The sequence below is a fragment of the Rhopilema esculentum genome, chromosome 12, assembly GCF_057945365.1.
Source record: "Rhopilema esculentum isolate cy_ngs chromosome 12, ASM5794536v1, whole genome shotgun sequence".
NCBI classification, from domain to species: Eukaryota; Metazoa; Cnidaria; class Scyphozoa; order Rhizostomeae; family Rhizostomatidae; genus Rhopilema; species Rhopilema esculentum.
In genome coordinates, this window is record NC_142826.1 from 7,281,442 (window position 1) to 7,293,770 (window position 12,329).

General features: G+C 36.1%; 1 protein-coding gene across 2 annotated transcripts in view; it reads left to right on the forward strand.

The window, feature by feature from the left end:
* The window catches only part of LOC135681511 (transcription initiation factor TFIID subunit 5), a 52,017-nt gene that overhangs the window by 35,096 nt on the left and 4,592 nt on the right, over positions 1-12,329 (forward strand). The window contains exons 19-23 of one of the 2 annotated variants that reach the window (XM_065196028.2): positions 475-588; positions 1,737-1,791; positions 2,023-2,145; positions 3,175-3,262; positions 3,465-4,015. In XM_065196028.2, the coding sequence (XP_065052100.2) occupies positions 475-588; positions 1,737-1,791; positions 2,023-2,145; positions 3,175-3,262; positions 3,465-3,579 (495 nt within the window). In that variant the 3' untranslated portion in view covers positions 3,580-4,015. Of the gene's footprint in view, positions 1-474; positions 589-1,736; positions 1,792-2,022; positions 2,146-3,174; positions 3,263-3,464; positions 4,016-12,329 lie in introns of those variants that run through there. The other variant, XM_065196029.2, reaches the window with a different exon arrangement.

Consider the following 12,329-nt stretch of genomic DNA (forward strand, 5'->3'; position numbering starts at 1 on the left):
TAATGTTTTTCTTATATAAGAAGAGTGTACTTGGCTTGCAACAAAATTCTCTCAATAATATCGAATAAGGGCTCTTCCCTGTGAATGATAAGGCCCCTTCCTGGTCTACTATCATCTTTGTTAGCCACATAATTATTATTATGCACGTAATTATTCAAGTCTCATATTCCAAGTAAAAGCTTAAAAGAGACGGTTATCATAGTTGAAAAAATTTTTCAACTACAGACATTTTTCGCTAAAGCATGTATCAACAAATGTTTAACTTTTAAGTAACAAACACTGGTTAAAGGAGACGTAGAAGCTAGATATGACGGTACAAACCATTTCAAATACCCCCAAGATTTCCTGCTAGCAATAGCAATTATTCAGTCAAACTGGTTTCTATTCAAAGGTCTGCAAGGTAATTTTATTCATTTTACAAATCCTTTTTTGTTTTGAAATCGTAATTTCCTTTATACTTACCATTGCTTCTAGGCCATTGATTTCCATCCTAACTGCAACTATATCGCAACTGGTTCTTCAGACAGGACAGTTCGTGTGTGGGATATTCTTACTGGCAATTCAGTGCGTCTGTTCACTGGTCATAAGGTAGGCTGTTTCAATATTTGCCTGAACCGATGCTATGCACCTTCAACATCGAAAAAAAGATGGTCGGTTTTTATGTTGTAAAGATTCAGCGTTAATCGTTAAGTCATTATTATTTTTGGCAGAGTGTATGTAAGCTTGAAATGAAATTTTTCAAAGTTAGGAAATTTTTCATTTCATTTAATTGTTTATGTGGAATTTCATTTTTGCATGCAAATACAACTAATTATAACATAAGTAGGTAATGATTAATCTGCTGTAAGATAATTGATAAATAGTAACCAAAATTCTAAATTCATAAAATTCAATCACAAAATTCCTAAAGGACAACTTCTTAAGTATTCCAAAGACTGACGAGAGGCGAGCACCCCCTTGGCAGAATGCATTTTTATTACTCAGCAGAGTTTCTTTGGACATTGCCTATCAAAAAAATTTTAAATTTTTATTTATATACAAGAAATTTATGAACCCAATATTTTCTCGGAAAATGTATCGAAGTCCCAAAATTTGGAAGTTTTTTGAGTTGGACATAAAATGAGTGTTAGACGTATAAATTCCATGCGAAATGGCTTTACAGGCTTTCTTTTAAAATCTAATTACCTTATCAATAAATGAGACAAATATTTGTCTTCAGACAACAATTTCATCGATTAAAAAGGTCGAAAATAGTGAATTATAGACAAAAAAACTGTGAATTATAAACGGTTGGACAGATTGTACTTCCAGTTGAGACTCTCATCCAGATAAAACTCCAAAAATTGTGCACATCTAGCTCGAATGTTGTCAGTTTTATCAAATTTAATTGCAATATAAGTAGGAACAGCATGGTGAAAGAATGGAAAATAGTGTATTTAGTTTCACCTATATTGAGTTTAATTTTGTTTGTATCTTACAAATTTTTCACAATTTTCAGTTACTCATTAGCCTTTTTATGACGTATTTGGTTATAAAATCAAAGTCAGTGTAAGCATTGTATAAGATGTGAAAGATAGAATTTAAGCTTGTTTGATACCTTCCGTAAATTATTGGTGTATATCTGGAACCAGTTTTGACCTTAAACTAAATATAATCAAGGGATGAAGGGGTGTTTGCAAAATCTATTTTTGATAACTGTCTTGGCTTCATTTGAATGGTTTTTGTTGATTCGACAGGGTGCCGTCCATGCTGTTGCGTTTTCTCCCGATGGAAAGCATCTTGTTTCGTCAGGTATGTTTTTAGAATTTATTCCCCTTATCCAATAGGATTGAAATTTATAGCATTACTTATAACAAAAATCTAGCATAGATTTTTAATCATTTTTACATTTACTTTTTTATAACATATTTTATTGTCATTTTTGAATTATACTTTTTTATTTTGCAAATAATGGTAATCCATTTGTATTTAAAGCAAAACCTTGAATATTGCTTGTTGAACCGGAATTTCAAATCATTCTAGGTGTCGATAAAAGAATATTATTGTGGAACATAGCAGATGGCGTTCCAGTAATCGATTTAACAGGCCACACGGAGGCAGTATTTGCTCTTAGCTTCAGCCGGGATGGTCACGTGCTCGCTTCAGGTAGCATTAATTCCGTTTCAACTAATCTTAGGGTAGAATGATATCCCAGAGCTCATGCGCTGTTTTGACAATGGGATGGGAAGTAGGCCACTTTTGGAGTCTAACATTTACCGTTCAATATCAAAAGCCTGGTTCACATTTGTCGTTATTATCGTAAGAATTTACTGTACCAATTTTTAAAGAAATCACCCTATTGCGTATTCTGAACGGAGAATGTCCATGTTTAAGGGTTTCGGAATCTATAAATATATTATGATAAGCATAGAATGATGAATGTTTTAATTTTGTGACGAAACCGCCGAGTCACCAGCTTTAGTGTCAATCAAAGCTCTAAAAGATTAAGAATCACAAAGAGTGCAAGAATTTTTAATGTTGATTGCTTTAGTTCGCTTGAGGGTGACGACATCTTTTCTTGCTTATTTTCTTATGTGCCATCATAAGACACAGCTCTTTAATAAAATTTAGAATTTCGACTCCTTCCCACCATCAATACGTTTAAATTTATTCATTGTGGCCAGCTCCAAAGAATATGAGGCAGTTTTTGCTAATATGCCAGGATCCCATTTAGGAATGAGTAATGGTGCGGGATTTTGATATTCACATTTGTTTTTATAGTCATTCATGCCTCACGCATTTCGTAGACAGGAGTTTTCTCAATCTCCCCTACAAATTTAGCCATTTCCCATTCCCTATCTGGTGACCACTCCTCTTCTCCTTGTTTTCTTATTTTTTCTACACAATTTAGTTTTACTAATTTTCGTTATTTGGTTTTTGCCAACTTTGGCAAGTATGAACAAGGCCTTAATTTTAACGCTTTCTTTCTCCTTTTAGGTTCATATATACAAAGTAGTTTACGATTGTAACAGGTTGTACTGTAGCTAAGGTCTGGCTGGACATTTTTCATAACAAACAGACTTGCGCTCCCTTTCAATAACTGAAGCAAAGACTTCATGACTCTTCTCGATTTTCATTGAAGCTTCCATATTATATAGATTTTTCAATTTATTACAATTATTTGCGTTGCGTTAGGTGGAGTTGACAATTGTTTGAAATTTTGGGATATAAAACGCGCTTGTAAAATGGAGGACGACGAGGAAATGGACCAGTTCGAAAACAAGTAAGAAGTGATTTGATTTATCCATTTCTTATATCTTCGCTGAGGTTATTAAAAGAAGCTAGACGCTACAAATCAGTAGCTAGTTTGTGCTTTTTTCATTCTGATAATGGCATCTTATGTTAATTATGATTGAATAAAGATCAAGAAATTCTTCAAGTTTAATTGTTTGGCATGATGATAAATTTCTCTATCTTTTGTCCAGCGAATCAGCTTTTGAAATGGCCTCGTTTCTGACCAAATCAACACCAGTCCACTCAATTCACTTTACAAGGAAGAACCTCGTTTTAGCATCTGGACCGTTTGTATCTTCGCATTAGATGATGGAAAAGAAGAACGAAAACTTCCTCTTGGAAAAATTCAAGATTTTAGGCAAAAACTTCAATCTAGAAACACCAGAAACGTTTGTTGCAAGGGTATAGAAAGTGAAAACAGAATTATCTCTTGACAAATATATCCTTACTTTTATGTTAACATCTTAAATACTTATAGCCTTGTTATGTAAACCAAATGAGAGAAAATTGTCGTTTTGTTTGTTAAAAAGCCTAGCGTACCTCCAGCTGATGGGTTCTTGCCGCAGGTGACAGCATTGAAGGTTGACACAAATGTGATTAAGAGAGGTTTCCCCTGTATTGTGGATAGGAAAGCTGGTGCTACATTCATTCCATTTGTATCCGGGAATACCTAGATTGATTCCGTGAAAGCAGAATACGATAACTTTGTATATCGTGCCTTATCTTCAAGTTTCCACTGTGATTCTACTAGCTTCTTGATGACCTGGCGTAGTTTTTTCAATTTGTTCAACAGAGGGATTGTTTGAAGCCACCGACATCATTAGTTTTGTTGCTACAGTAAATTTTTGATGCGAATTGATTGGCCTACTTGCTCATTGCTGCCCGTATAAGAAACCGCTTTGTTTAAAGTTGCTTCCACCATTGGTCAAACTTGCAAAAATTTATTCAAACTAGAGATAACACGGAGCAAAAGGACGATTCATTCAATTATTGATGTCGATAGTGACCATAGTTTGTTTACTTGATGATGAAGCAAGAACAAGATATTCTCATTTTAACCTTTTTGCAAACATAAAAGCTCTTCTGTATGCATGTTAGAAAGGTGAATAAAAAGTAGAAGTATTTCTCGGGGGTACTCTTAATTAAACTCAGCGAATAATTTGATTATGATCATGGATGCACTCGGGAAAGAGGAGTTGGTTGACGAAGCAGTAAGAAGATTTGGGTTGTGTTACGAAGAAATCTTGATGCCTGTTGAAATTATTAGGATCTATGACGCGATACAGCCGGACAATGAAATCACACTGAAGCAAGTTGAAGCCGCCTTGATTCAAGTTGTTGGTGCCGAATTTTGTGACAAAGCTGAAGTTATGGATGTCCTTCATGATCTAGATAGGAGAAACTTTTTATTAAGAGATCTTAAATGGGAGTTTGAGCTACTCGATTACGAAAGATGTGGAACTCTTCCACACGAAAGGGCGTGGTTTTTGTTTAGCGCTGTTCGCGGAAAGAACTCAAAAGATATATGGGATAAATTTGTGGCAGAAAGACTTGTTCCTGAGAGCAAGATATCTTTCGATGAATTGTCGCCCCTTTTGTGTGACTTGATTGACTTGACTGAGAGTGAAGACAGCGCTAGTCATGCTTAATCAGTGGTTTACGCTGACATCACCAGAGCCTTATCGTAAAAATCAACCCTCGCAGGGATCTGATTCTAAAGGAAAACTTCTAACACTGCGCGTATTTGCATTGCAAGATGACTGGCCGGCCTTTGAATTTTTAATATTCTGCAGATAGGTTTTAAGGTGTAGTTAAACCATGCCATTTCGACACAATTCATATGCAAAATTTCGCGAGTTATCCAAAGCTCAAGCCATTACTGTCGACCATGCGGTGATCGACTCGTTTGCAGCTGCACGTAGCTTCGAAAAGTTCAGTAGTATATTAATGGAAACAATGTTTGGCAAAAAAGGATTTCGAATGTCGTCAATGTACCCTTGATCCTTAGATTCTTTCTAGACTAGACAGTAATTTGTAATTTAAAAGCTAAGGTTCCTCTCTGCTATTACTATCAATGGTTTCTAAAATATAATTCTAGAATGTTTATTATTTCCAAATGTTGTACAAAGCATTATTCTCACCTAGGATTTGCTGCATTTTGCTTTGGATTTTCTTCCAGTCTAAACGCCATTCGTTTGTTTTTCGGAAAGTGCTTTAAAAATTAAGAAATCTATCTCAAATTTCTGTCTGTCGTTCATTAGCAAATGTGAAGCCCTGAAAAACGCTAAAATAGAACTTTGCTTCTTTACTGTTATAACAGAAGGACACATAGGTTTAAAGTCGGCTTACGTAGGTCGAAGCAACGTACAGCTTTTAAGTTTCAGGGGGACGCTAAATTTGCTAAATGCCAATAGCAAGTCACAGTAATTAACGCGATCCATGTCATAAGGAGAAAATCCACGCCAAAAGGAGAAAGAAAACACAGACCAATCAAAATCAAACGTGATTAATCGCAATCGGTAGAAAAAAGCAGCTTCTACCACCTAAGCCAATCAGAAGTCTGCATTTTCCCAAAAAATCGCATGACAGTGATATTGGCGCTAATCCTGATGACAGCGCATGGACGGGTGATAATCCTGCTTGATGCCTTTGATATTCCGCCTTCGCGGCAAAACACTGCATGCAACACAAAAAGCGTTTTTGACTTTTTCTACAGGACTTCGGGCGTGCTCTCGCGACACTTGCTATGCAGAGGGGAGGGGTTTTTGGGTGGTAGTCGCCCCACTTTCATGAAAAATCGGAATGTTTCGGTGAAACAAATCCTATGTTAGTAAACGCTTTATGTTAATTCCATGAAATTATTAAAAAACTTATATTGGAAATTTCGATTATAAAACGAAATGAGGCATTACCTGGTTACTGTAAGGTTAGCAGCAATCTCAACTCCTTTCTGTCCTTTGTATGAGCTTTAGGCTTTGCACCACATTAACCAAACCGTTTTCGCGCCAAATCCCATGCACGTGTCTGCAGTCTTCCCGCGACAATTTTCGCTATTTGGCATTGAAAATCTTGTAAATATTATTTAACAAATAATCCGATGGTTGGTATGGTCCTTCCTGTAAGTTACTCATGTTTTCCTTGGTGTTTTGTGAGAATTAACATGATGTGAATTGCTGTTACCATCGATCGCATGGTGTAGCCTGCGACACAGACCAAATCGAATGCATTCGATTTGGTCTGTGTCGCAGGCTACACCATGCTATCGCGGCTGGCAGCATGTTGAACAATCGGCCATTGATCATTGATGGCTGTTGACAGCTAAACAGCTTTGAAAAAAAAAACGGAGACACCGTTGTGTATCCTCCGCTGGCTACGGTTGCCTTGAATCCAGGCGAGAAAAATTGCGAAGAGCCCCGTCTACGAACTAGGGTCAAAGTTAGAGTCCTGCTATAAAGGGACGTAAAAACGTAGAAGAACACTTAAAAGGACTTCAAGAAATGAAAATTTTTTGAAAACATAGAAGAATATTAATGATCAAATATTGTATAGTTATTATTCTTGTGAACATTTATATACGGGAAAAATTGTTTTTCTAACTTTCGAAAAGATCAAAAGTGTACCCTGAGCATCTCTATAATGGGTTTTCCAAAGTAAGATCCGTTTCAATTTAGTTTTCATTATATAATTTACACTTTGAAGAAATGTTAAAGTCAAAAAAACTGTGGTCTAATTTGCTAGTCCTTTTAGTTTTACACTAACTTGTGACAATAACAAGCTCTTCCTGCAAAAGGCTATTAAATACCAAGGACAGCGGTTTATATCACAGATTGGAGGAGCTAAAGCGTTTTTTTAGGGAGGGGGGGGAGGGGGCTAAAGATGCTAAAAACTAAGAGCAGATTGGGGCCAACTTTTTGTATGGTTTTAAATATAATTTGGGAATTATTGGGGGGCTATTTAATTTTTTCTTAAATTAGAATGAGCATTTTCAGTTACGTTCGCTAGTGGTAATTATCATAACATCTAGGGAAATTTTGGCATTTGTGTGCCGTATTTTTTGGAAAACTTTTGTGGGTCAGGGTATGCTTTTGGCAAATTTTTGTATGACAGGGTTAGGGTGCAAAAAGGTTTCCCGCACAGCCCCCTTGTCATTTTCCTAGTCAGGTCCCCCCACCCTCTGGGAATCTATCTATGTGATATATGCTAGCCCTGCTATATCCGGGTTCATAATTTGCAGGAGTACAGAATTTTGATTTGTTTTATTAGCTTTTGGAAGATTTCTAGACTGTTGACATTTCTTACTTCGGCGGGTATATCATTCACAACATCTGGATTTTGGTTACTGTTAGTGGATCCGAGTTATTTTTCAGCAGTTTTATTACTCTTTTTACAAAAACAATTATTTAAGAACACGAGCCTCAAAATTTGTCAAATGTCAAGAACAATAATGTGAAATCACCCTTAAAAAATTTATATAAAAAGGAAGAGTTTTTTGCCATCTAGGGGTGCTTTTTGGGTGAACTTTCAAACTTGTCAGCAAATAACGCCTGTCGCACCAATTTTGTTGGCAAATGAGGCCTGAACTCCGCATAATTCAAGAAATAATTTAGAACAATCCTGGAGCAAATTTTCGAAAAAATTAAAAACATCCAGGCTGAATTTCAATTTGCCGGTTCTTAAGGAAAGTTTTTTTTATTTATAGATATCTAGACCGAGATCCGATTTTACAAGGCATTGTCATATTTTAGAAACACGGCACGACTACTGTAAAATGTGGCCAGAGAATGGCTTTTAAGCACCACAAAGTCATTTTCAGATAGACTAACAAAAGTTTGGCATCTGGCAAATGATCTTCCCACTTACAATTATGGTGCAAAAAGTGTGAACGGGAGAGGGTCAGAAAATATTTTTGGGTGCTCTTCGTGGCTATGAATCCCCTTCTCGGGGTTTTCCAGTATAACTGTGTTTTCAAGGCATCGAGAAAGCTTCCTTGCAATAATGGAGTGGAAATTGCAATAGAATGACGTCATAAAAATATTTTTCTATAAATTTCGAATTCTGATCACATAACCTGAAAAAGCATCGTAAAATACCTCTAAATATGAAAAATCAGTTAAAAGTGTTACGAATTGACAGAGTTATGGTCAGATGAGCACAGGCTCTTGCCCCATCAAACCTCTTTAAGTTGGTCTCTGTTCATAAACTTTATGAGCAGAGCCAAAATAACGGTGATCCGTTAGCAAATTTCAAATCTTTCATTTGCTATATCTCATTCAGTTTTTGACTCATTGGCCTGATTTTGCATATCTAGAAGGAATTGATAGAGTTCTTCTATGTTCTTTGATCAAAATTCAAAAATTATAAAAATAGTTTTCTTGTGACGTAACACTTAGAACTCAATGCCGTTAATAGTCGTGCCACAGATGTTGCGAGCGCTTGGATACGCCGACGAAAGACACTTGGATACCGTCTTGCTACGCTTTAATCAGTGAATTAGTCGTGAAGATTTAGAAAGTTTAACAGCAAAGTTAAAAACAAGTCAAGGGCTTTATCAGGGGCGGACACTTGGTGAAATATTGGGGGGGGGGCAAGCCTATTGTTTTAATAAGATGAAATCACATTTCCCAATGTCTTAGAACAAAAGACCACTGTTCTCCAAGGTATTGGGGGCGACCGCCATCGAAAACCTTAATTTTTTGTCTCTGTTTATAACCTACCATAACATAACCTGTTTGGCAGATTTAAAAGTATTTCATGTTGTCCTTTCAGGTTATATGGTCAATTTTCAAAAATTATAAAAATTGTTTTTTTTTTGTGAAATGAGGCTTTGCTTGTTATGGCAGTTCAGGTCTTTTGGGTGGGCGCTAAATATCTTGAACTCAGTTGACTAACTTCACGCTCAATTGAACCTTAGGCGAGACAAGTAATAAATGTCAAGAAAACTTGATTGGACATTAGCTTTGTATCTAGAATTATCTTAATATTTAAGAAGCAAAGCCTCATTTCATAAGAAACAAATTTTACACAGGACCTCAATTTATCAATTTTGCGACATTAAAATTTAGAAACACTTCAAAAACAATGTGAGCTGAACATTTGAGCAGAGTTTAGAGCCTGCAAAACTCAATCGTTATTAAGATCTTTGTTTCTTAAATAAAAAGAGTGTATTCATTTAAGCAACACAATCGGTATTGGATCAGTTGCAACAGACTTTGAACATACCGTAAATCCTCGAATTGGCCCCCTCCCCCTCTAATAAGCCCCCGCCCTATTACTACAAATTGTCAATAAGCCCCCCCTCCCTCGAATAAGCCCCCACTGCTACCGTAAATTCTCTAATTGGACCCCTCAATTTGATGAGTTTTGCCGTCTTGGGTTGCCTATGGCGTTTTATTGAATTACCACAACAAATTCATACTTTTGGTAGTAATTGTTTTCTTAATGTCAACAATGATTCTTTAAGCCCCCCTCGTATAAGCCCCCCAGGAATAGTGAGGCTTTGCTTCTTAAATATTAAGATAATTCTAGATACAAAGCTAATGTCCAATCAAGTTTTCTTGACATTTATTACTTGTCTCGCCTAAGGTTCAATTGAGCGTGAAGTTAGTCAACTGAGTTCAAGATATTTAGCGCCCACCCAAAAGACCTGAACTGCCATAACAAGCAAAGCCTCATTTCACAAAAAAAAACAATTTTTAGAATTTTTGAAAATTGACCATATAACCTGAAAGGACAACATGAAATACTTTTAAATCTGCCAAACAGGTTATGTTATGGTAGGTTATAAACAGAGACAAAAAATTAAGGTTTTCGATGGCGGTCGCCCCCAATACCTTGGAGAACAGTGGTCTTTTGTTCTAAGACATTGGGAAATGTGATTTCATCTTATTAAAACAATAGGCTTGCCCCCCCCAATATTTCACCAAGTGTCCGCCCCTGATAAAGCCCTTGACTTGTTTTTAACTTTGCTGTTAAACTTTCTAAATCTTCACGACTAATTCACTGATTAAAGCGTAGCAAGACGGTATCCAAGTGTCTTTCGTCGGCGTATCCAAGCGCTCGCAACATCTGTGGCACGACTATTAACGGCATTGAGTTCTAAGTGTTACGTCACAAGAAAACTATTTTTATAATTTTTGAATTTTGATCAAAGAACATAGAAGAACTCTATCAATTCCTTCTAGATATGCAAAATCAGGCCAATGAGTCAAAAACTGAATGAGATATAGCAAATGAAAGATTTGAAATTTGCTAACGGATCACCGTTATTTTGGCTCTGCTCATAAAGTTTATGAACAGAGACCAACTTAAAGAGGTTTGATGGGGCAAGAGCCTGTGCTCATCTGACCATAACTCTGTCAATTCGTAACACTTTTAACTGATTTTTCATATTTAGAGGTATTTTACGATGCTTTTTCAGGTTATGTGATCAGAATTCGAAATTTATAGAAAAATATTTTTATGACGTCATTCTATTGCAATTTCCACTCCATTATTGCAAGGAAGCTTTCTCGATGCCTTGAAAACACAGTTATACTGGAAAACCCCGAGAAGGGGATTCATAGCCACGAAGAGCACCCAAAAATATTTTCTGACCCTCTCCCGTTCACACTTTTTGCACCATAATTGTAAGTGGGAAGATCATTTGCCAGATGCCAAACTTTTGTTAGTCTATCTGAAAATGACTTTGTGGTGCTTAAAAGCCATTCTCTGGCCACATTTTACAGTAGTCGTGCCGTGTTTCTAAAATATGACAATGCCTTGTAAAATCGGATCTCGGTCTAGATATCTATAAATAAAAAAAACTTTCCTTAAGAACCGGCAAATTGAAATTCAGCCTGGATGTTTTTAATTTTTTCGAAAATTTGCTCCAGGATTGTTCTAAATTATTTCTTGAATTATGCGGAGTTCAGGCCTCATTTGCCAACAAAATTGGTGCGACAGGCGTTATTTGCTGACAAGTTTGAAAGTTCACCCAAAAAGCACCCCTAGATGGCAAAAAACTCTTCCTTTTTATATAAATTTTTTAAGGGTGATTTCACATTATTGTTCTTGACATTTGACAAATTTTGAGGCTCGTGTTCTTAAATAATTGTTTTTGTAAAAAGAGTAATAAAACTGCTGAAAAATAACTCGGATCCACTAACAGTAACCAAAATCCAGATGTTGTGAATGATATACCCGCCGAAGTAAGAAATGTCAACAGTCTAGAAATCTTCCAAAAGCTAATAAAACAAATCAAAATTCTGTACTCCTGCAAATTATGAACCCGGATATAGCAGGGCTAGCATATATCACATAGATAGATTCCCAGAGGGTGGGGGGACCTGACTAGGAAAATGACAAGGGGGCTGTGCGGGAAACCTTTTTGCACCCTAACCCTGTCATACAAAAATTTGCCAAAAGCATACCCTGACCCACAAAAGTTTTCCAAAAAATACGGCACACAAATGCCAAAATTTCCCTAGATGTTATGATAATTACCACTAGCGAACGTAACTGAAAATGCTCATTCTAATTTAAGAAAAAATTAAATAGCCCCCCAATAATTCCCAAATTATATTTAAAACCATACAAAAAGTTGGCCCCAATCTGCTCTTAGTTTTTAGCATCTTTAGCCCCCTCCCCCCCCTCCCTAAAAAAACGCTTTAGCTCCTCCAATCTGTGATATAAACCGCTGTCCTTGGTATTTAATAGCCTTTTGCAGGAAGAGCTTGTTATTGTCACAAGTTAGTGTAAAACTAAAAGGACTAGCAAATTAGACCACAGTTTTTTTGACTTTAACATTTCTTCAAAGTGTAAATTATATAATGAAAACTAAATTGAAACGGATCTTACTTTGGAAAACCCATTATAGAGATGCTCAGGGTACACTTTTGATCTTTTCGAAAGTTAGAAAAACAATTTTTCCCGTATATAAATGTTCACAAGAATAATAACTATACAATATTTGATCATTAATATTCTTCTATGTTTTCAAAAAATTTTCATTTCTTGAAGTCCTTTTAAGTGTTCTTCTACGTTTTTACGTCCCTTTATAGCAGGACTCTAACTTTGAC